This window comes from Gigantopelta aegis, chromosome 12 (assembly GCF_016097555.1).
Source record: "Gigantopelta aegis isolate Gae_Host chromosome 12, Gae_host_genome, whole genome shotgun sequence".
Lineage (NCBI taxonomy): Eukaryota > Metazoa > Mollusca > Gastropoda > Neomphalida > Peltospiridae > Gigantopelta > Gigantopelta aegis.
The window spans coordinates 37,687,891-37,712,248 of NC_054710.1; the positions used below are offsets into that span (position 1 = coordinate 37,687,891).

Genomic DNA, 24,358 nt, shown 5'->3' on the forward strand with positions numbered 1-24,358 from the left:
CAATCTAGTATTGATCCCCATCGGTGGGATCACTGGGCTATTTCTCATTCCAGCCAGTGCAGCACGACTGGTGTATCAATGATAAAGCACTGGCCTGATACATAGTCAATCTAGTATTGATCCCCATCGGTGGGATCACTGGGCTATTTCTCATTCCAGCCAGTGCAGCACGACTGGTGTATCGATGATAAAGCACTGGCCTGATACATAGTCAATCTAGTATTGATCCCCATCGGTGGGATCACTGGGCTATTTCTCATTCCAGCCAGTGCAGCACGACTGGTGTATCGATGATAAAGCACTGGCCTGATACATAGTCAATCTAGTATTGATCCCCATCGGTGGGATCACTGGGCTATTTCTCATTCCAGCCAGTGCAGCACGACTGGTGTATCGATGATAAAGCACTGGCCTGATACATAGTCAATCTAGTATTGATCCCCATCGGTGGGATCACTGGGCTATTTCTCATTCCAGCCAGTGCAGCACGACTGGTGTATCGATGATAAAGCACTGGCCTGATACATAGTCAATCTAGTATTGATCCCCATCGGTGGGATCACTGGGCTATTTCTCATTCCAGCCAGTGCAGCACGACTGGTGTATCGATGATAAAGCACTGGCCTGATACATAGTCAATCTAGTATTGATCCCCATCGGTGGGATCACTGGGCTATTTCTCATTCCAGCCAGTGCATCACGACTGGTGTATCGATGATAAAGCACTGGCCTGATACATAGTCAATCTAGTATTGATCCCCATCGGTGGGATCACTGGGCTATTTCTCATTCCAGCCAGTGCAGCACGACTGGTGTATCAATGATAAAGCACTGGCCTGATACATAGTCAATCTAGTATTGATCCCCATCGGTGGGATCACTGGGCTATTTCTCATTCCAGCCAGTGCAGCACGACTGGTGTATCAATGATAAAGCACTGGCCTGATACATAGTCAATCTAGTATTGATCCCCATCGGTGGGATCACTGGGCTATTTCTCATTCCAGCCAGTGCAGCACGACTGGTGTATCAATGATAAAGCACTGGCCTGATACATAGTCAATCTAGTATTGATCCCCATCGGTGGGATCACTGGGCTATTTCTCATTCCAGCCAGTGCAGCACGACTGGTGTATCAAAGGCCGTGGTATGTGCTATCCTTCTAATGAAAAAAGTAGTGGGTTTCCTCTTAACACAACCTTTCAAAAATGGCCAAATGTTTCACATGCAATACTTAGCTGATTATTGGTAAATCAATGTCGTGTCATTAAACAAAATAAACTTTAAACTTTAGAATGTGTTTGTGCATCATTAAATAAAACATTCTTTTCTTCTTGCTCCATTCAGTCTTTACTTGTAACTGTTTTTGGACGTGTTGGTATTAACACCTCTATGTGTTGTATGTTGTCACTTCAGAACTGGACAGGTGGAGTAAAAGGTGGCAAGCATTTCACGGACGTGACGAACGCCAGCCGAACCATGTTGATGAATTTACACACGTTACAGTGGGACAATGACCTGTGCAAGTAAGTCTTAAACGCCAGCCGAACCATGTTGATGAATTTACACACGTTACAGTGGGACAATGACCTGTGCAAGTAAGTCTTGAACGCCAGCCGAAACATGTTGATGAATTTACACACGTTACAGTGGGACAATGACCTGTGCAAGTAAGTCTTGAACGCCAGCCGAACCATGTTGATGAATTTACACACGTTACAGTGGGACAATGACCTGTGCAAGTAAGTCTTGAACGCCAGCCGAACCATGTTGATGAATTTACACACGTTACAGTGGGACAATGACCTGTGCAAGTAAGTCTTAAATGCCAGCACGCCAGCCGAACCATGTTGATGAATTTACACACGTTACAGTGGGACAATGACCTGTGCAAGTAAGTCTTGAACGCCAGCCGAACCATGTTGATGAATTTACACACGTTACAGTGGGACAATGACCTGTGCAAGTAAGTCTTGAACGCCAGCCGAACCATGTTGATGAATTTACACACGTTACAGTGGGACAATGACCTGTGCAAGTAAGTCTTAAACGCCAGCCGAACCATGTTGATGAATTTACACACGTTACAGTGGGACAATGACCTGTGCAAGTAAGTCTTGAACGCCAGCCGAACCATGTTGATGAATTTACACACGTTACAGTGGGACAATGACCTGTGCAAGTAAGTCTTAAACACCAGCCGAACCATGTTGATGAATTTACACACGTTACAGTGGGACAATGACCTGTGCAAGTAAGTCTTGAACGCCAGCCGAACCATGTTGATGAATTTACACACGTTACAGTGGGACAATGACCTGTGCAAGTAAGTCTTGAACGCCAGCCGAACCATGTTGATGAATTTACACACGTTACAGTGGGACAATGACCTGTGCAAGTAAGTCTTGAACGCCAGCCGAACCATGTTGATGAATTTACACACGTTACAGTGGGACAATGACCTGTGCAAGTAAGTCTTAAACGCCAGCCGAACCATGTTGATGAATTTACACACGTTACAGTGGGACAATGACCTGTGCAAGTAAGTCTTGAACGCCAGCCGAACCATGTTGATGAATTTACACACGTTACAGTGGGACAATGACCTGTGCAAGTAAGTCTTAAACGCCAGCCGAACCATGTTGATGAATTTACACACGTTACAGTGGGACAATGACCTGTGCAAGTAAGTCTTGAACTTGGGCGGGATGTAGCCCAGTGGTAAAGCACTTGCTGATGTGCGGTCGGTCTGGGATCGATCCCTGTTGGTAAGCCCCATGAAGTGGAGACAGCAGGTTTCCTCTTGTTCCAGCCAGTGCACCACAGCTGGTATATCAAAGGCTGTGGTGTGTGCTATCCTGTCTGTGGGATGGTGCATATAAAAGATCCCTTGCTACTAATTATGGAAAAAATGAACCCGTTAATCTACATACCTGCAACACACATTTGGATACAGTTATAACAGAGAGAAGCTAAAGTCTGTGATGTTTAAACAGGGAAATACCGTCTAAAAATGACTAGAGCTTCTCTTGATAACCATTACTTCTCAGACGAATGCATTTTTAGAATTATGAAAAATACATTCTGGGGTATTGAAAAACACTGGCTGACTGGAACCACTCCAGGTGTATGAAAATTAATATTCTAAAATATAAAATGTAAGTGCTTATAATTTAAATTATGAAAAATGGCTTTAATAGTGAAAAGTACATCTTAGTGTTTCAAAACTAGGGTCTGTCGTTTCAATCTTTGTGTAAAAAGTCCTTCCTGAGGTAAGTTTTTTTTTTAGCATTAATGTATATTTAACGAATAAAATTACATTTTAAATATATTTTCTTGTTTAGAATATAAGTGTACATTTTTATTTTCAATATGTTTTCTGGTCATCCTAATTTTGTAGCAGCTCAAACTGGATTTTAACTCACAATAATTTTGTACGTACCTAAAATTATACATTTGGAATTAAAATGAAGTTTGAGCTACTAACAAAAAAGATTCTTATAAATGAATCAGTAAGATACCAAAATAATATGTATCTAATTCAACTTTCTAACTTATGTTACGGAAATATCCGATGTTGACTGAATGGTTGGGTCGAACTACCCGATGGGTCGAACACTTTCTCGAGCACCAACGGGGTTCAAGCCAACAGGATTCAACTGTACTATAATTATTAATGATAATAAAATGAGGGATCAAAATTTCCATCTTTCTGTAATAAATACAACCATTGCAACTTTTGTTAACCTTTTTTTCTTTCATTTATTTATTTCACAGATTTTTTGATATTCCCAAAGACATTCTTCCAGAAATCCACAGTTGTTCTGAAATCTATGGCCACATGGTTGATGGACCACTTCGGGGGCTTCCAATATCTGGGGTAACTGTTCGTTAATAATATCACCAGTTTCAGTATTTGGCCCCGTGCTTATAAACCTAATAAAGTCCAGACTTTAACGTCATGGCAACGCCATTCAAATAGCATTACGTTAAAGTCTGGACTTTATTAAAGTCTAGACTAAGTTTTATAAGCACGGGCCCAGCTGGGGCAACATCTTGTTTCATTTCATTTTAACTTATTTTCATGCTTATATCCAATTACGGTTCAAGCACGCTTTCCTGGGCATACACCTCAGCTATCTGGACTGTCTGTCCAGGACAGTGGGTTAGTTGTAAGTTGGTTAGTGGTTAGTGAGAAAGAAGAGGGTGTAGTGGCCTTACACCTACCCACTGAGCCCTAAAGAAGTCGCTTGAAGGTTGTAGCCGGTACCGGGCTGCGAACCCTATACCTACCAGCCTGTAGTCCAATGGCTTAACCACTGTGCCACTGAGGCTGGTAACATCTTGTTAATAACATTGATCAGTATTGTAGGGTGTATACTACTAAATCAAATCCCATAGACGATAATAGTAACATGTGATTAAAACTCCTACCTGCAGCCTATCAATCAACATAGACATCACAGATCTAAATACTACCACCCCTCACACTTAAAGTGAATCAGAAAAAAATGGGGGATCAAGCTGCTCATTTCAGAGATAATGAGTAGCATCTATGACTACCTACTTTTACACAAAATTTGAGTACTTTTTTTTTTTATAGGTACTCCATACAACCTCAAACTTTGACCCAGCCGGAAGTTATTTGGTTTAGTACTACTTGTGGGGATTTCTCCTTCGAAAATTATTTTTGTCAATACATGAACTCGGACTAGTGGGTAATTTCTGAAAAGCCTAAAATCATTACTTTAGTTAACTTATTTATTCTTGGGGCTGAGATCTAGCTTAGTCGGTAGTGTGGTTGCTTGAGGTGTTTGGGTTAGGATCAAACCTCCTCTGATTGACTCTTTTCCCCGCCCCCCTCCATCCTAGCAAGCCCTCACAACTGGTATATATTGACTCTTTTTTCCCCCAATACAAGCCAGCCACCCATGACTGGTATATCAAAGGCTGTGGTATGTGCTATGTTGTTTGTGGGATGATGCATATAAAAGATCCCTTGCTACTAATGGAAAAAAGTAGTGGGTTTCCTCTCTAAGACTATATGTAAGAATTACCAAATGTTTCACATCCAATAGCTGATGATTGTTTAATAATAGTTCTCTAGATATATCGTTAAATAAAAACTTTGTAAAATCATTATTTATTATTGAATATGGGGACTTCATCATAGCTAATGATTTGTTTATTTGTGTTTGATTTCTTTCATTAATTAGATTCAGGGGTTAGGTGGGGGTGGGTGGGGGGGGGGGGGGGTGTCGAGAGGTACCCCAGTGATAAAGTGATCTCCTGATTGATCCTCATCGGTTGGCCCATTGGCTATTTCTCGTGCCAGCCAGTGCACCACAACTGGTATATAAATCAAAGGCCATGGTATGTGGTATCCTGTCTGTAGGATGTTGCATGTAAAAGATTTCTTCTTACTAATGGAAAGATGTGACAGATTTCCTCTCTAAGACTGTATGTCAGGATAACCAAATGTTTGAAATCCAACAGCCGATGATTAATAAATTAGTTTGCTCTAGTGGTGGTGTTGAATAAAACAAACTTGTTTTATTAGATTCTGGGAGATCAGCAATCTGCTCTTGTAGGACAGACGTGTTTTCAACGAGGTCAAGCGAAAAATACGTGAGTTAATTTTCATGTCAATTATATCTTGTCATGTTGCTGTATATATTGTTCGCAATTATTACATTTTATGGAGAGAGTTCTCTTTTCTAGGGCCTCCATGAGTTAAAAATATTAGACGAGTACTCGAGGGTCAAACTCGGCCCGGACCCGAGTACCCGACACTTACACTAGATGATAATGAGACTAAGGAATGAAGTAAAATAACATTATACATCCGTACTCCAGAGTTGAACATGAATGCCAAATCATACCATTGTATTGCACTGCACACATTCTCATAGCACTGTAACATAACCGGTTGCAAGCATATGGCAAAATGACGTAATATATATAATTAAATGAAAATGCTCTTCCTTGCTCAGTGCTTGAACCTTGATTGGATATAGGCACGTTAATATGTTATCCTATCCTATTCCTTGCATGGGTACTTGAGTCCTGTGAACGGACTCGAATTGTGTTAGGCTCGACCCGTGCCCGAGTACTCGAGTACTCGTGGAGACCCTACTGTTTTCATGTCAGAATAAATTATTTGTTTATAACTAGTACAGTGATTTGGTTTTATTCATCAATGATAATTCAAAACTGATTTTGTTTTGGTCAGGTATGGGACTGGCTGTTTTCTCTTGTACAATACAGGACCATCGGTAAGCAATACATTTATAGCAGCGTGCTGTAATTTTTGTTGTTAAGTGTTCATAAATATACAGACATTTATTCTAATAAATAAAATTTAAAGGTCTTAATAAATAACTAACTGAAAAGCCAACACGGTATTACCTGAAAATGCATGCATTTAATTATTTGAAAATGTACATATTTAATTACCTGAAAATACATGCATTTAATTACATGTACATGAAAATGTGTAAGTTTAATTATCTGAAAATGTATAAGTTTAATTATTTAAAAATGTGTACAGTTAATTTTTCCTAAAAAAATTACATATTGAAGCAGCTAAATGAATTGGCATATATACTTGTTTTTTGTATTTTGGTTTTTGAATTGAATTTGAAATTTATTTTGCACAATTGTTGTTGAGAAAACTAAAAGATTTGCGATACGTGTTTTTATTATTACCAGTTAACTGTAACACTTTTTCAGCCTATTGATTCGAAAACCGGTCTGCTGACAACGGTTGCGTATAAACTGGGTAAAAACAAACCTGCTGTCTATGCATTGGAGGTAAGATCAAAGTTTTTAGAGTAGATATTATTTAGAAGACTGGTTTCTGTCCCTTATGTTTCAGTCATTTCTGTAGAAGCATGCACAGTGATTGACAGTAATGTTTTTTATTTTGTTATTTTTTGTTTGTTATTTTTTAAATTTTTTATCCCACTTCCCCCTTTCCTTTTACTCCTTTGAATTCCATCTCATTTATTCCTGATCTGGCAACTCCTCCTATCTTTCCACTTATTTTGCTATCCACTTCCACATCCCAGTCCTTGTCTCTCCAACCGCAACAGGTGCTTGTCTCTTGTGGCTATCTGTGTCATATACCTGTCATTCCCCATCAGCTTTTAGCTGTGGGTGTAGTCTGACCTCTTCGGAGAGTGTTCAGTAGTTACTTCTGGCATTGTTAAGAGGCACTTGTAACCACCTGCTATGCTCCCCTACTACTGGCGGTCGTTAGTTAGTGCCATGGGTCAGACCAGCTTTATTAGCGGCAGAGGACGAGGATGCCATGATTGACAGTAATGTTGGCCCAACTGAGTTTTAGGACTGTTGGACCAATTAGAAACATTAATAGACTCCATGGTGGAGGAAATTTCGACCCGTGACGAGGCTTGCTGAGTCCCAGGGTCGAAATTTACACCACCGAGGGTGTACTTTTTTTTATGCCATGTAACCACATAAGATGGAGTCTTTTTCTCCCATCCATTCGATAAATAAACTATTATTTTACACGAACAAACAAAGATGGATGAAAAAGTAACTTCTTTATTTGACTGTTTTATCATAAATAAACTACACTATCATATTTGCTGTGTCTGTTTCATGTGTTAAATATAATTTAACACTACAAATGAACAAGATAGCTTTTATAATATATATAACAAAATATTGATCTAAAACTGACCAACTGGTATTGATATGATGTCATATATTACCAACACTGTAATACTCCCCATGTTAAATTCAATGACGTCATAGACCATGCAAGACAGATTTATTCCATATGGGCTGACATCATGGAATGGGTCTGTCTTACGTGGCTAGGGATGGGAGAAAATATGTTCTGTACCATAATTTCCTGTGTATTACTGGAGCTTGTGTTAGAAAGACACATACATGTAGAAGCATAGAGAAATTACTTTTTCTCATTATTATTCTGTGTTGTTTTCAACAGGGATCAGTTGCTATAGCTGGAGCCTGTGTTAGAAAGACACATACATGTACATATAGAAGCATAGAGAAATTACTTTTTCTCATTATTATTCTATGTTTTCAACAGGGATCAGTTACTATTGCTGGAGCCTGTGTTAGAAAGACACATACATGTAGAAGCATAGAGAAATTACTTTTTCTCATTATTATTCTATGTTGTTTTCAACAGGGATCAGTTGCTATTGCTGGAGCCTGTGTTAGATGGCTGCGTGATAATCTTGGAATAATCAAAAGTACCGAAGAAGTTGGTGAGTACACTAATAAGTTAACTTTTTTTATCCATAGTATTTAACCAGACCTCATGGCATAAAAATAAAATGCCAGTCATGTTGGTGGGTACAATTAATAACTTGACTTCTGTTTTTTAAATACTTCTAATATCATAAAATGGTAGCTACACACATAAGCAAGCTTACTATTTTTAAAACAGTATGAAATATTAAAACCCCCAGAGAAACGGAGGTTATGATTACATGGGGTTTTTTTTGCATCCATACCTGCATCTGCACATATTGTCTGTTTTATTGTATTGAAATCAGTAGGTGTGAACAGACCTGGATTTTCGCACATTAACACACATCTGCAGTGCAATCGAATTTGGTAGATGACTGCAGAAGCAGTAGAGATGAGAAAAACACTAATAAATCTGATTGCTGTCTAAATCACTCTATGAACAATTTCAAAAATAAAACTGCCATAGTAACCGCATAATGTTTTGTGGACCTTAAATTTGAAGTAAATAAAAAATATATACAGTGAAACCTGTGTAAACCAGACCCTGAACAAACTGGAATCCTGTCAAAACCGGCCAAGTTTCATTGTCCTGATTTTTCTAACTTCCAATACACGACCCTATAAACACTGGATCCTGTCTAAATCTGATAAATATTACGTCCCCTGCATGATCTGGTTTAGACCGGTTTCACAGTGTCTATTTCTGAAAATCTGAATACATTTACATAATTAGTATATAAATACATATTCATTTTCTTTTTAACCTACAGAGGAGCTGGCCTCCCAGGTTGACTCAACATGCGGTTGTTACTTTGTGCCGGCTTTCACAGGATTGTTTTGTCCATACTGGCAGTCAGACGCAAGGGGGTAGGTCAATATAATCAGTATTTTCTTGCTTTCTTAAACATATAGACACATAGTAGTTGTTGTACTAAATTGTCTGAAAATATACTGAACCCGATTGAAAAAGCACCAGTTAGATTTGTCGTTGTAAAAAGGATATTAGCAGAAATAATAATACATTTAACTAATTTTGTATAAATGGGCATATTCTAGTAGGCAATAGGAATAAATGACCCCAATGTTGTATACAAGGGTTAGAGTTATTGTATGTTATTGCAACCTCACATATGCAATAGCAATAATAACCGAAAATAGTGTGGTGTATTTAATTCTCCTAAGGATGGTGATGTTATACTAGATACAGCATGTTGAATTAGGAGATAACCATATGGAGTTTTTTAATTTGTGGTTGTTATTGTCTATTTGATCCCGCAAATGTCATTTTTGACTGAAGGCGTAAGCCTGAAGTAAAAAATTAAACATTTGCGGGCATCAAATAGACAGTAACACCCACAAATCTAAAAACTCCATATAGTTATGTCCACTGTAAACTGAATCGTTTTTCTAGGGAACTGTCGATTTGGTATTTCTTTAAAAAAAAATACCTGGCTACAATCTAACTGTAGACCCTTGAATTGTCAACTTAGCCTGTTCCGATTGCTATGACATCATTTTCTAATGACGTCATTAGCTTTCTGGGTATTATTATCTATTTGATCCTGAAAAAAAAAGTAATTAACCAATCACAATACAGAACACACTGGCAGTCAGTTTACATTATTTTTTATATTTTATGTACATTAAATTTGTCCCGGATCAGGTTTCTGGCTATCCAGAGATGGGATCCGGGACAGACATTCTCTCTGTCTGTCTTTCTGTCTGTCTGTCTGTGTGTGTCTCTCTCTCTCTCACTCTCACTCTCTCTCTCTCTCTCTCTCTCTCTCTCTCTCTCTCTCTCTCTCTCTCTCTCTCTCTCTCTCTCTCTCTCTCTCTCTCTCTCTTCTGTCTGTCTCTCTCTCTCTGTCTCTCTGTCTCTCTCGCTCTCTGTCTGTCTCTGTCTCTCTCTCTCTCTCTCTCTCTCTCTCTCTCTCTCTCTCTCTCTCTCTCTCTCTCTCTCTCTCTCTCTCTCTCTCTCTCTCTCTCTCTCTCTCTCTCTCTCTCTCTCTCTCTCTCTCTCTCTCTCTCTCTCTCTCTGTCTCTGTGTCTGTGTTAGAAATAATAACTTGATTAATTTTTAACTAATGAAAGTGGTTCTTTGTGTCACATACAGATTTTATTGCAGAAAATTTGTACCTGTAATAAAAAAAAAATTGAAATTCATTAATACAATAATCTGTTTTCCTAACATCTTATTCCACATACATGTAGAATTTTGTTTTATGTTTCAGAACAATGTGTGGTATTTCTCAAGTAACGACAAAACAGCACATCGCTCGAGCTTCTTTAGAGGCTGTCTGCTTCCAAACCAGAGAGGTAAGTTTCTTCTTCCTCTCACGAACACAGCCACAGACACAGCCAGCTGGTGTCACTTAGGGGACCATTCAGTATTTAAGGTTGGCATACTTAATTAAAGTATATATCAGGCCATAGGATTTCAAATTTCATGGGAAACACTTTTTCGGTTCGGTTCCTTGTGATCATGGGAACCCATCGGAAACTGTTTTGAGGTTCTGTGCCTTGTGATCATGGGAACCCATCGGAAACTGTTTTGAGGCTCTGTGCCTTGTGATCATGGGAACCCATTGGAAACTGTTTTGAGGTTCTGTTCCTTGTGATCATGGGAACCCATCGGAAACTGTTTTGAGGTTCTGTGCCTTGTGATCATGGGAACCCATCGGAAACTGTTTTGAGGTTCTGTGCCTTGTGATCATGGGAACCTATCGGAAACTGTTTTGAGGTTCTGTTCCTTGTGATCATGGGAACCCATCGGAAACTGTTTTGAGGTTCTGTTGGTGAATAGTCGGACTCGATATAATTATCATGGGAAACAGAATTTCAATTCCGTGATTTTACCGACACCTTACCGACACAGTACTAGAAACGATTGTTTCCATGAAATCTAAAGTCTTGACATACAGAAGATTCCAGCATTGGGGTTTTTGATAGAAGGTAAAATGGATAAAATTCCATCTCCAAAACATATTTGGGTATGGTGCTATACCCAATTCTTGGGCATATTTTTTTTTTATTTTTTTTTTTAAACTTTTTGACAAAATTAAAGTTTGTTTTGTTTACTGAAACCACTAGAGCACATTGATTAATTAATCATCGGCTAGTGGATGTCGGACATTTGGTAATTCTGACTTGTAGTCATCAGAAGAAAAACCTGTTACATTTTTCCTAATGCAGCAAGGGATCTTTTATATAAACTTTCCCACAGACAGAAAAGCGCATACCTATAGCTTTTGACCAGATGTGGTGTACTGTTCGTAACGAGAAAAAACTCAGTCAGTTGAATGGATCCATAGAGGTGATTCAAACCTGCAATGCAGCACCTCAAGCAAACACTCAACTGACTGAGCTGAATCTTGCTCCCGTGACAAAATTACTGACTTATTAATTAATGTATGATTAATGTTGGCTTTACGTCATTATAAAACGATTATTTTTAAATGTACTGCAGGATGACACATTATGGAAGCACAAAGCAACGTGAACAGAGATTATCTATATATATATGAAGGGTCCATGGGGAATAATCTGTTTTGTCATGTTTTTAGTAAGGTAATATTGTTTAATTTTAACGTTTACAGCTTTGCAGTCATGGAATGTTTATGCCTAAGAAAGTATGATTTACCAACTACTTTTAATGGCTTACCATAATTTAATAATAATATAATAATACCATGATTTAGTGTGTCATTGTGATCTTGACATACACGACCGTTATAATACTGACTATCTGTTTGGAAATCATGACATAGGTTATTCCTGTGGACCCTTCATATTGGAGTATATTCTATTCCGTTGGATTCATCAGTTTGTCTTTTTCAATTTAGTTATCTATATGGGCTTTAGTTACCCAGACCTGTCAAAGTTGTTGGGTTTTTTTGTCGTTTTTTTCATATACATGTGAAACACAATACTATCAAATTCAAGCATGTACTTAACTTATAATGTCCATGAACATACTAGGAACAAAATCAAACCTATAACAACAAAACCTGTAACTGTATTATCACTGTGTATATTCCGATCTGTTTTAATCACAGCCAGTGTCCTCCAACTGGTATATCAAAGTACATATTAAAGACCCCAGAATTAAAAAAAAAAAAATATGATCTTTGTGGCTTCTAACCATAATGTCTGATCAAACCATTGTTAGAATTATCTCACAAAATATAGAATTGCAACTCTTACCAAACAAAAGGTTTTTAAAGTTTGTTTTGTTTAACAACACCACTAGAGCACATTGATTTATTTATCATCAGCTATTGGATGTCAAACATTTAATAATTTTGACATACAATCTTAGAGAGGAAACCTGTTACATTTTTCCATTAGTAGCAAGGGATCTTTTATATGCACCATCCCATAGACAGGATTACACATATACCACAGCCTTTGATGTACCAGACATGCTGCACTGGCTGGTGCGAGAAATAGCCCAATGGGCCCACCGACGGGGATCGATCCCAGCTTAATGAACAAATGACACACTCAGAATCTGATGCTCCTTGTGCCAAGAAAGACTATATTCAGCAGGATGCATTCAGTTTTGTTTTGTTTTTGTTGTTATTGTTGGTTTTTTGGTTGTTGTTTTTTGTTTGTTGGTTTGTTTATTTGTTGTTTGTTTTTACCAAACCAATATGGTAAGTTGTGTATTTAAAGCCTCTGAGTACAATATAGTGATCAAGTATACTACCCTGTTGAAAAATAACCATATATATATACTCTTCAAAAGAAGTAGGAGAACTAATAAGAATTTACAATTGCCAAAATTGTAAGGTATATTAGCTGTGGGGAATGGTTATATGATAATAGTGAATTAATTGGGCAAACATTACAGCCGGTAGTTCAGTATTACAGTAGGTGTTATGACCACCAAAGATCTTGAAGGACGATTGTGGTCAGAATTGAAATTTGAAAGTTGACAGTTTTTTATTAGTAAATTGCAAATTCAAACAATAAAAATGACTAAAAACAAAACAATAACAACTGTATGATCAACAGAATGAAAAAGATTGACAGAAATAATGTTCCACAGTGATTAATCAACCTTCCTAGAAATTGTCAAAATCGAGAATGATACCCCACGCACGTGATGCATGTGCAAACTATGGAATGTGTTTCGGTGTGTTGATAAACAGACCTGAACGTTCTTGACTAGAATGTCTATGGTCAAAACGTATGTTCTGTCATAACATTAATATTTCAGTTTCCCCTACTTTTTTTGAAGAGTATAGTTGATGACACGAGGTGTTTGATAACTTCACTTGATAATGCACAATAATATATACACCTGGAAAAAAGTATCGCAACACCCAAAACTTTTCGATAATAGCCAAATGCTATCGTCAATCATATGCGAAATGCAAATAAAAACGTCATGCCAGTGTACTTTTTGGATGAAATACACCTCAGGGAAGAATTAAATTACAAATTCAACAACTTACTAAACAAAAACATGCATTTTATTCTGAGAACCCAAAAAGATGAAAAACCTACAAAAAATGAGGTGCTGTTAAGTTTTGTTGTGTGAAGTTCGCAAGTGCAGTCACTGCCAATATTTTGCCCTCCAGTCCTCAACAAATGACCCAAGTACACAAACCATAACATTCTATCAAGATCCTGTGGAACCCCTTCCAGTCAGAATAAAATCCAGAACCCTCGTCAAAATCGACTTCCCAGACCCTCAGTAACGGGTGTAACCTCCTCCGACGGCGATAACTTCCCGTACCCTCCTCCTCATCGACTGTACGAGACGTTGCATCTGACGCTGAGGTATTCTGTTCCATTCCTGGTGCAGAGTCTGTTCCAATTCCGCCAGATTCTGTACTGGAGGCTCCCTCTCACGTACCCTGCGACCCATGATGTCCCAGATCATCTCTATGGGGTTTAAATCTGGACTCCTGGCAGGCCAGGGTAGCGTTGTGACTGCCTCCTGGTGTAGGAAGTCAGTGACGACACGTGCACGATGCGGCCTAGAATTGTCATCCATGAAAATTGGCCTTGTGTTCAAAGGATGATTATCAAAGTGTGGCACAACAACCGTGTCCAAGATGTCTGTGAGGTAGCGTTGTCCGTTTAGATTTTGCCTGACAGTTACAAGGTCAAGTTTGCAATCATGGAACATGCAACCCCACACCATTATGGACCCTCCGCCAAACGGAACCTGCTGCAAGATGTGCCTTTGGGCATAAGCTGTACCTCTCTGGCGCCAGACACGGGCTCTACTGTCAGTCATGAACAACAGAAATCGACTCTCGTCCGACCAGTGTATTCTCCGCCATGATGCTAAATTCCATGGACGTCGCTGTTGACACCAGGCCAGCCATGCGGCAATGTGAGCACGGGTTAACAATGGACGTCGGATGGGTCGTCTGGCTCTATACCCAGCTGCCTTGAGTCGATTCCGCACCATTCTGTCTGAAAGACGACGATTTGGCAGCCATTCTCGTTTCAACACGCCACTTCTCATGAACGGATGAATCCTGGTGAGTCTCAGAAGGGCGGTATCTTCCCTATGACTTGTCCACGTGGTCGTCCGGAACGATTACGGTCCTTAACGTCATTGGTTTGTTGATGTTTCCGGACCAATCGGCTGATGGTGGATGCATGATGGCCAACATTTCTTGCGATGGCTGTCAGGGACATACCCGCATTCCGCATGCCGATAACCTGCCATCTGACAGCATCTGACAGTTGGGGAGGCCCCATATTCTAATAACATCAATTAATTCACAAAATCTTCTCAGTTTTCTAACAGTAAGAATGGTGGCTTGAAACACGTGTTTTGCCCAGTGCGGGGTACCCGTAATGCACGTTTCACTACCCGCATGCGGTAGCACGTGCAGACCGTATCTCAATATATGATGCAGCAAAAGGGTCATGATTGTGGACCCCACAGACTTTTAAAATATTTTGAAATTTTGATACGAGGCCTGATTGTTTTGGGTGTTGCGATACTTTTTTCCAGGTGTATATTAAGTATTTAAATCATTTGAGTTACAGCTGTCCAGTCGTGTCTGCAGGAATACCCGAACCCCCTTTTCCCTGAACAGTACGTAACATGCAGATTTCTGGCATCGTTGAAATTTGCATGGGGAAAGTAAAATTTGTCTGTCACATTCACAGGGACGGCACTTCAGCAAGTCTATCTCAGGTCTGTATGGACGATACCGGAAGTGTGGGTGGGGTGGGATGGGGTGGGTGTCGGGGTGGGGGAGGGCACCATCTCTAGCAGGGGGCACAAGCCAGATTTGTTTTCTTTATTTATATGGAGTAGGACGTAAAAATAAACGTGGGACAGCCCACCACTGGCCACCCCGGTTTCTACGGGCTTGTATCTATACATTTTGTGTGATTCTTTTTTTTAATAGATAAACTTTCTAAAATGTAGGTTTATTTTATAGATAGGCTTGCTGAATGAGGTCACATTCACAGATGTCCTAACAAAGAGGTTAAATCAAGCTAAGAAATCAAGATTGAACTTAACCCACACTGGGTTATCCAGATCTCTGATCACACCTCTTTCCCCCATTACATTTTATATTTGCCTATTGCCCCATGCAAAGCACGACTCGTAGACAGTGTAGGTACCCCCACCCCTCATAAAATCCTGGCTATGCCACTGATTCAAACAGATTATTTATAAAAAAATGTCTACGATTTTGAAAAGCTGTAACTTGGAAGTAAACTTCATTTTAATTTGTGGGTTTGTTTTTTATGTCATTAGAGCTGTACTATTATCTGGTTATTGAAGTTACATGATTTTAATAACTTCTGGCAAAAATATACAGTCCTTATATGTTTTAACATGCACATCTTTCTTGGAGTTTGTTTATATAGTAAAACCTGTCTAAACCAGATCACGTCGGTTATTTATCCAGCTTGGACAGGATCCGGTGTTTAGAGGTTGCATTTTTGAAATTAGAAAATTTAGGATGATGAAACTTGGCTGGTTTGGACAGATTTCCAGTTTGTTCAGGGTTTGGTTTAGACAGGTTTCACTGTATATTCATTAAAAGTATGACTGCATATCTTATATTTCGTTAAAACAAAACAATTTTATCATTATAAGACAAAACAACTAACAAGACATGCAAACTGCTATATATAAAAGAAAGAAAAAAATGTTTTATTTAACAACACACTCTACATATTTTATTTACAGTTATATGGCGTTGGATATATGGTTAAGGACCACATAGATATTAAGAGAGAAAACCCACTGTCGCCACTTCATGGGCTACTCTTTTCAATTAGCAGCAAAGGATCTTTTATATGCACCATCCCACAGACAGGATAGGATAGTACATACCATGGCCTTTGTTACACCAGTTGTGGAGCACTGGCTGGAACGAGAAATAGTTGTTATATATATCCATGTTCCAACAATGTAATCTGTTAGCACTGGTTGTCGAGGAAACCATTTTGTAAATTGCCTTAAATTATTTTGATCATTCTTTTGATAAATAAGCACAACTATCAAACATAAAAACCTATATGTTTTGATAAAATACTGAAAAGTTTGTTTGTTTTGAAAAGTTCTGGTTGTATTCTAATCCATTAAATGTTTCAGCTACCGAAATTTGTGACTTTGGTAATATCTATGGCTGATGCAACATTTCTTGACGCTCACGTGGAAAACGTTGCTACATTACTGCCAATTTAATAGTACTCATTTGAAGGGTAGAAATAGTAATGAAAAGCTAGCTATTTGCATAACATGAACCTCTTTATAAACATCGATATACTTTAGAAATACATTGCGTATGCCCATCATTCTATCCTCAAAATTAGTCCATGTAAAAATGTGTAGAGGTTTGTTTGCAACCCTATATAGCAGTTTGGCTGTAATGCTAATATGAGTAAATGTTGTTATCCAGATTCGGGCATTTTTGTTTAATTTGGGCAAAAGCCAGTCTGCCCATTCCCCCTTACAAAAATGGGAGCCTGTACCATATATTCGAAGCTATCTTATCCCTACAGTATCATAAAACCATCGTAGGCTATGACATTACTACAGCACACGCCATAGTGACATCTTAACCATAGCTTCGAAAATATAGTCCCAAGTGCATAAATTGAAGGAAAGTTTCTGAAGTTAGACTAGTACAGTATAGCAAAATTGTTAGCATAGAAGAGAAGAAATGTGACCGTCTTCTAGCTTTGCTGAATGTTTTGTGTTTTGACTTATCATTAACAGTGAAGAAGTTAAAAAAGAAAATTGTTCAACATAACCTGTCCTCAAAACTAGTGCATATTCCCCTAGGGATAGTGGTCTGGTCTGGGCATGCCATCAGCTAGTGGGATGGCCTAAAATTCTTCTACTGTGCACCCCTTCCTGTTCCGGTCACGTGACTGTACCTTCCTTCTTTTTCCTTTGCGTCTTATGCTTCGGACGTTCTGTTTTTTCTCTCCGTCGTAATCTGAGCCATATTCTAGCTTTGTTGAATGTGTTGTGTTTTGACTTCAGATACTGGAGGCAATGAATAAAGACAGCGGTATCCCCATGACCTCACTGCAGGTGGACGGCGGAATGACGAAGAACAATCTTCTCATGCAGATACAAGCTGATCTCCTGGGTATCAAAGTGGGTGAGTGTGTACAGGCCTTTAGATAAAGATTGCTTTGTTTTACGACACCACTAGAGCACATTGATTTATTAATTATCAGCTACTGGATGTCAAACATTTGTTAATTCTGACATATACATTGCAACTTACTTAGGAAACCAGCTACATTTTTCCATTTAGTAGTGTAGTAGTGTTGGTATAAAGTTATCCTACTGACCGTGAGTTGTGAGAATTTCAAGGGCCCTTGGTTCGAATCCCTTCTGTGTAGGTTAATTTTTCTATTACAGTAGCAAAGGATCTTTTATATGCACCATCGCACAGACAGGATAGCGCATACCATGCTCTTTGATATACCAGTCATAGTGCACTGAATGGAGGTTTTTAGATCATACCAAAGTAAAGGCGATAAACATTGTGCCGAAATAAGTACGCCGACAATAAGCAAGCCCAAATTGTGTACAAACATGTTGACCTCAAAACATTTCAGGGGCGGGACGTAGCTCAGTGGTACAGTCCTCACTTGCATCACGGTCGGTCTGGGATCGATCCCCATCGGTGGGCCCATTGGGCTGTTTCTCGTTCCAGCCAGTGCACCACGACTGGTGTATCAAAGGCTGTGGTATGTGCCATCCTGTCTGTGGGATGGTGCATATAAAAGATCCCTTGCTGCTAATTGAAAAGACTAGCCCATGAAGTGCCGACAGCAGGTTTCCTCTCTCATTACCTGTGTGGTCCATAACCATATGTCCGACGCCATATAACCGTAAATAAAATGTGTTGAGTGCGTCATTAAATAAAGCATTTCCTTTCCTGTCCTTTCCTTTCAAAACATTTCACCTTAAAACCATATTAAGCTTTAATTTGTTTAAAATATCTTGAAATTTATTTCTTAATATCTACAACCTTTTAGCCACAGTTAGTAACACGACTGCACAAAAAACACCTCACTCTACTCGGAACACAAAAAAGCCCACCTGTTCTGCCCAGTTGAGTGAGATCTGCTATATATTATTTATCTTTAATTATATCTGTGTTTCTGTGCTTTTAAATTCTACTCAGAATTAATTAAACATTTTTTAAAACGCATATATTTTTATACAAAATTTGTAAATATGTACTTATGGGTTTTGTTTTTGCATTCATCCATCCATGCATCCATCCATGCATTGATGCATTAGGGGTGAGGGGAAGCCCATTTTTCCTGGTCTTGGACAGATTCTTGATCTCTGAGACCGAAATTATTATTTTAAAATGTGTGTTTGCTGGTCCCACTTTTGTCATTGTTGTCTGTCTGAAGCACCTGTCCGTTTCTATTATTGGAACAAATTCCTATCCATTTCTTGGTGCTATTTTTGAACGTGTTTATTTGTCTATGTTATCAAATTAATGTGCACTTTGATTCTCAAAAGATTTGAACCAGTCCAAATTTTAATAAAAATTGGTCATTTGCATGCCTCACGGTTTTGTTTTTCCATCAGTAGCATTTGTATAGTGGTGTAAATATTACTTCACCCCCGCCTCTACTTCCATCACCTGTGCTTAGCGTAGATCTGTTTTTCCTTGTAGTGTCCCCACTTCACCCCCGCCTCTACTTCCATCACCTGTGCTGAACCTGTGTCTGTTTTCTCTTGCAGTGTCTCCACTTCACCCCCACCCCTACTTCCATCACCTGTGATGAACCTGTCTGTTTTCCCTTGCAGTGTCCCCACTTCATCCCCACCCTCACTTCTGTCACCTGTACTGAACCTGTGTCTGTTTTGCCTTGCAGTGTCCCCACTTCACCTCCACCCCTACTTCCATCACCTGTGCTGAACCTGTGTCTGTTTTGCCTTGCAGTGTCCCCACTTCACCCCCACCTCTACTTCCATCACCTGTGTTGAACTGTGTCTGTTTTCCCTTGCAGTGTCTCCACTTCACTCCCACCCCTACTTCCATCACCTGTGTTGAACCTGTGTCTGTTTTCCCTTGCAGTGTCCCCACTTCACCCCCACCCCTACTTCCATCACCTGTGCTGAACCTGTGTCTGTTTTGCCTTATAGTGTCCCCACTTCACCCCCACCCCTACTTCCATCACCTGTGCTGAACCTGTGTCTGTTTTCCCCTGCAGTGTCCCCACTTCACCCCCCCCCCCCACTTCCATCACCTGTGCTGAACCTGTGTCTGTTTTCCCATGCAGTGTCCCCACTTCACCCCCACCCCTACTTCCATCACCTGTGCTGAACCTGTGTCTGTTTTCCCTTGCAGTGCCCCCACTTCACCCCCACCCCTACTTCCATCACCTGTGTTGAACCTGTGTCTGTTTTCCCTTGCAGTGTCCCCACTTCACCCCCCACTTCCATCACCTGTGCTGAACATGTGTCTGTTTTCCCTTGCAGTGTCCCACTTCACCCCCACCCCTACTTCCATCACCTGTTCTGAACCTGTGTCTGTTTTCCCTTGCAGTGTCCCCACTTCATCCCCACCCCTACTTCCATCACCTGTGTTGAATTGTGTCCGTTTTCCCTTGCAGTGTCTCCACTTCACCCCCCACTTCCATCACCTGTGATGAACATGTGTCTGTTTTCCCTTGCAGTGTCCCCACTTCACCCCCACCCCTACTTCCATCACCTGTGCTGAACCTGTGTCTGTTTTCCCTTGCAGTGTCCCCACTTCACCCCCACCCCTACTTCCATCACCTGTACTGAACCTGTGTCTGTTTTCCCTTGCAGTGCGCCCATCTATGCCGGAGACGACGGCCCTGGGAGTGGCGATGGCAGCAGGTAATGCTGAGGGCGTCGGTGTGTGGAGTCTCGACCCCAAGGACCTGACCGCCATTACCACTGACCACTTCGAACCGGCAATCACAGAAAAAGGTACGTTATTAGTCCCCTACCAGTTCAACAGGAAGGGGCTATAGGTTTCATCTCCATCCTTCTCTCTGTCCATCTGTCTGTCCCACATATAAGTTTCGGGATTTTGTGTTTGCAGTACCTCAAGATATTGAGCTGAAATGTTGTATATAGCTATATCATATGGAGTTACAGATCAAGTTTGACTTTCATAAAACTTGGTTTCACACCCAATAGCCGATGTATTTTTCGTGCTGGGGTGTCATTAAACATCTATTCTATTCTACTCGTAAAGGTTGGCCCATTTTTGACAGAGTTATGTCCCATGAACTTAGGAGATATGAAAATGGGTTGGGCCTGGCAGGGGACATGTATTGCTTTAGCAGTACTCTCAGATTGATTATTTACTAAGAACAATCACAGCTCATCTGTTAAACATTGTAACAAAATGTAAAAATACATGACCACTGTCAGACCAATGAGTTCCAGGTTGATATAAAATGTTTTGATGCTTGTAAGTAAGTTTGAATATTAAACAATAGTTGACTGGCAGCTATCATGTTTTCTGTTTACAGACCGAGACTGGAGGTTTGGCTACTGGAAGATGGCGGTGGAGCGGTCGATGCACTGGGAGAGAGACGAGAGTCTTCGTGGTGAGATCATTTAGTGAGTTATGCACCTTTTTTTTTCCACCTAGTTCAGTGGCCTGCATGTAACTTGCTTCCAGAAGTGCATGGCGACTTTTTAAAAATTATATACAGGAATGTAAAACACTATGGATTCTTGAAAAAAACCCACCCCTGTTATTGTCCTTGTTTTGTGCTTAAAATTTCACTGTGAATATTTTAAAAACAATTAGCGTACTTTATTTAAATTTGGCGAAATAATTTATGTAATAATTGATATTTTGCTGGAAAATACCTTGTTTTTGTTTTTTTTAATTTATATTTAAAAAATTGATTTGGCAAAATTTTCTGCTCACCTAGTCTAGAATGAAATGTGTAAGAGTGGAAATGAAATTTTGTAGCAGGGTTTCGGGTCATACTCCCATGGAAAATATATTTTAAAAGAACATTTTCTTAGAGCAGGGGAGTTTCGATACCCCTTCCCCCACTTCACACACATCTTGTTAGCCCTGACATGTGTACCTATCTGTACATAGCATAAGGTTTGTACATTGCCTGCATACAGTTACATAAACATGGTGGAATCAAAGTCCCATGAACACATTTTTTGCAGTGTTCGAAATAAACACATATCCATTTGTCCTGACAAGTGAAAATCTGCTCGGACAAGCAAAATATACCTTAGTGGTTGTCCAGTGGACAAGTAAAAATGTGTATTGAAGTTTAATTTTGAGAAATCAAAAATACTGTCCTACTTGAATAAAACAAAACATTTATTTGGACAAGTGAAAATATTGCTGGACAAGTAGATTTCTTGATGTTCTTGTCTGGTGGACAAATGAAAAATTCTGCTTATTTCTATCGCTGTTTAGTACAGTAAAGTACGCTTATAACGAACTGCAAGGGACCAGCTTCATTGGTTCGTTATAACAGTAGTTCGTTGTACACATTTGCAGAAGTTGGTAATTTTTATTCCGAAAGTCGGCCATTTTGAATTTTGAACTCAATATAATAGTAAAAAAAATAAAAAATGCCTTGGTGATTATAAGACATTTATAAAAAATATATCATTTATTACAATCAATAAATACAACAAAACATTACTGAAAGATCACATCAAAAGAGTTTAGTGAATTACATGTACCTAATCACGTTTCGTCACGTAATCACTAATCGTGGTTTGTTTACTTAGCGTTGGACGCATAACTTCTAATGCCGAGTCAATGTCCGCAATGCTGTCAAATACTGGCAATCGAATATCTCCTTTGCTCTGAAAAAACAGTCTGACTGTCTCGAGTGCCTTGTGCGTTTCAACTGCTGTGGGCATTGGCTGTTCGGGTGGCTCCTGTGTATCGTCCTCTGGTTCAGAATCACTGTGGCCGTCTCGTTTTCCGATAATCTCTGAAACGATGTCGTCATCTGTCAGCTGTTCGGTGATTACAACTTGCTCGTCTGCAGTGAGATAATCTTCCAGAGTGACACCATCTGGCACTGGCATGGCTCTCACGAGTTCATTCCACACTGTCTGTAGATTTGCTAACGGGGTGTTGTCGTCTTCGTCGTCAGAACTCTTAGAACACGCAGCACTTTTGAACCCACCCTTTGCAAAACAGTTCACGATACACGATGAGGTCATGTGACGCCAAGCACGATGGGCTGTGTTGATTGCCGTCAAGATGGAAACTGAGTGCTCCTGTTGACTGTCGAATGCCTTGATGATGTCACTCATCATCTCTCGTCGATAGTTCACTTTTACGTTTGCGATTATTCCCTGGTCCATCGGCTGGATTTTCGAGGTAGTGTTCGGGGGCAAAAAAGCCAGTGTTATACTGGTTAATCCGGAAACTTTAGGATGCGCTGGACAGTTGTCGACTAGTAAAAGGATTTTTCTTTTTTGCCTTTTCATGCTCTTGTCTAGATCTTTCACCCATTCTGTAAACAATGCTCCCGTCATCCACGCTTTCTTGTTTGATCTGTAGTCCACTGGTAAACTTCGCACATTCTTGAAGCACCTGGGTTTTGCCGATTTCCCTATCACCAATAACTTTAACTTTTCGGTACCGGTCATGTTGGCAGTGACAAGCAGTGTTATTCGATCTTTTGATTTCTTGCCGCCGTGACACTGTTCTCCTTTCAGTTGAAGCGTTCTTTGAGGAACAAGTTTGTAGAACAGTCCTGTTTCGTCTGCGTTGAAAATATCTTTTGGATGAAACACGGCAAGGTAATTTGGAAGTTGTGAAGTCAGCCAGTTATCAACAACCTCTTGGTCTACTGCGGCACTTTCACCATGCATAGCTTTGGAAATAATTCCCCGTCTTTGTTTAAAAACGTTCTACCCATGCATTGTTTGCCTTAAAATTCACATGGCCAAGTTTGGCTGCCAGTTCGTCCGCTTTTTGCATAAGTAGTGGTCCACTCAAGGCGATGTTTTTATTGCGTGCTGACTTGAACCACAAAAAGAGAGCATCGTCGACATCTTGAAATTCGGACATGCGAATTCGTTTTCTAGCTGTGTTGAATTCTGAAGATTGACATTTTGATAAAATCGTTTCCCTCTGTTTCAAGATGGTACTGAGAGTGGATTTGGGAATCCCGAACTCAGCTGCTATGTCTTTCTTTGATTTTTGTCCGAGATCAACAGCTGCAACGATTTGAAATTTCACATCTAGATCAAGCGCTTTTCTTTTGCGTGATGTTTTCGTGTCCGTCATGATTGCATACTGAACGAAAAACTGACACGGATTTATAACAAACAAAGAGAATCCCATTAATTACCGCTGATTAATATCATTGTATATATATATATTGAGTTGAACGTGTCAGACTGTTTTTGGAGTACGGTTGATCTCACGGCTCAGCTGTCCGTTAACACTGATTGGTTTGATACGTAACGGTTCCGGTATAATTAGTGACTTAATCCCTTAATTGATACCTGTTCCCAAGTCCAGACAAACAAAAGTTATTTAGGCTGTTGTTTTAGTGCGGTCGTGCGGTCGATCCCACGGCTTTGCAGCGTTTTACACTGATTGGTTTGATACGTAATGCTTCCGGTATTCACGGTTCGTTATGT

The 24,358-nt window shown here is 39.8% G+C and overlaps 1 protein-coding gene across 3 annotated transcripts in view; it reads left to right on the forward strand.

Moving 5' to 3' along the window:
• Positions 1-24,358, forward strand: part of LOC121386246 (glycerol kinase-like) — a 59,090-nt gene that overhangs the window by 31,544 nt on the left and 3,188 nt on the right. For 2 of the 3 annotated variants that reach the window (XM_041517079.1, XM_041517082.1), the window contains 11 exons: positions 1,417-1,526; positions 3,778-3,880; positions 5,561-5,628; positions 6,233-6,275; positions 6,733-6,813; positions 8,186-8,264; positions 9,021-9,117; positions 10,482-10,566; positions 17,735-17,855; positions 20,543-20,686; positions 21,238-21,315. In XM_041517079.1, coding sequence (XP_041373013.1) covers positions 1,417-1,526; positions 3,778-3,880; positions 5,561-5,628; positions 6,233-6,275; positions 6,733-6,813; positions 8,186-8,264; positions 9,021-9,117; positions 10,482-10,566; positions 17,735-17,855; positions 20,543-20,686; positions 21,238-21,315 — 1,009 coding nt within the window. Of the gene's footprint in view, positions 1-1,416; positions 1,527-3,777; positions 3,881-5,560; positions 5,629-6,232; positions 6,276-6,732; positions 6,814-8,185; positions 8,265-9,020; positions 9,118-10,481; positions 10,567-17,734; positions 17,856-20,542; positions 20,687-21,237; positions 21,329-24,358 lie in introns of all 3 variants that reach the window. The other variant, XM_041517081.1, reaches the window with a different exon arrangement.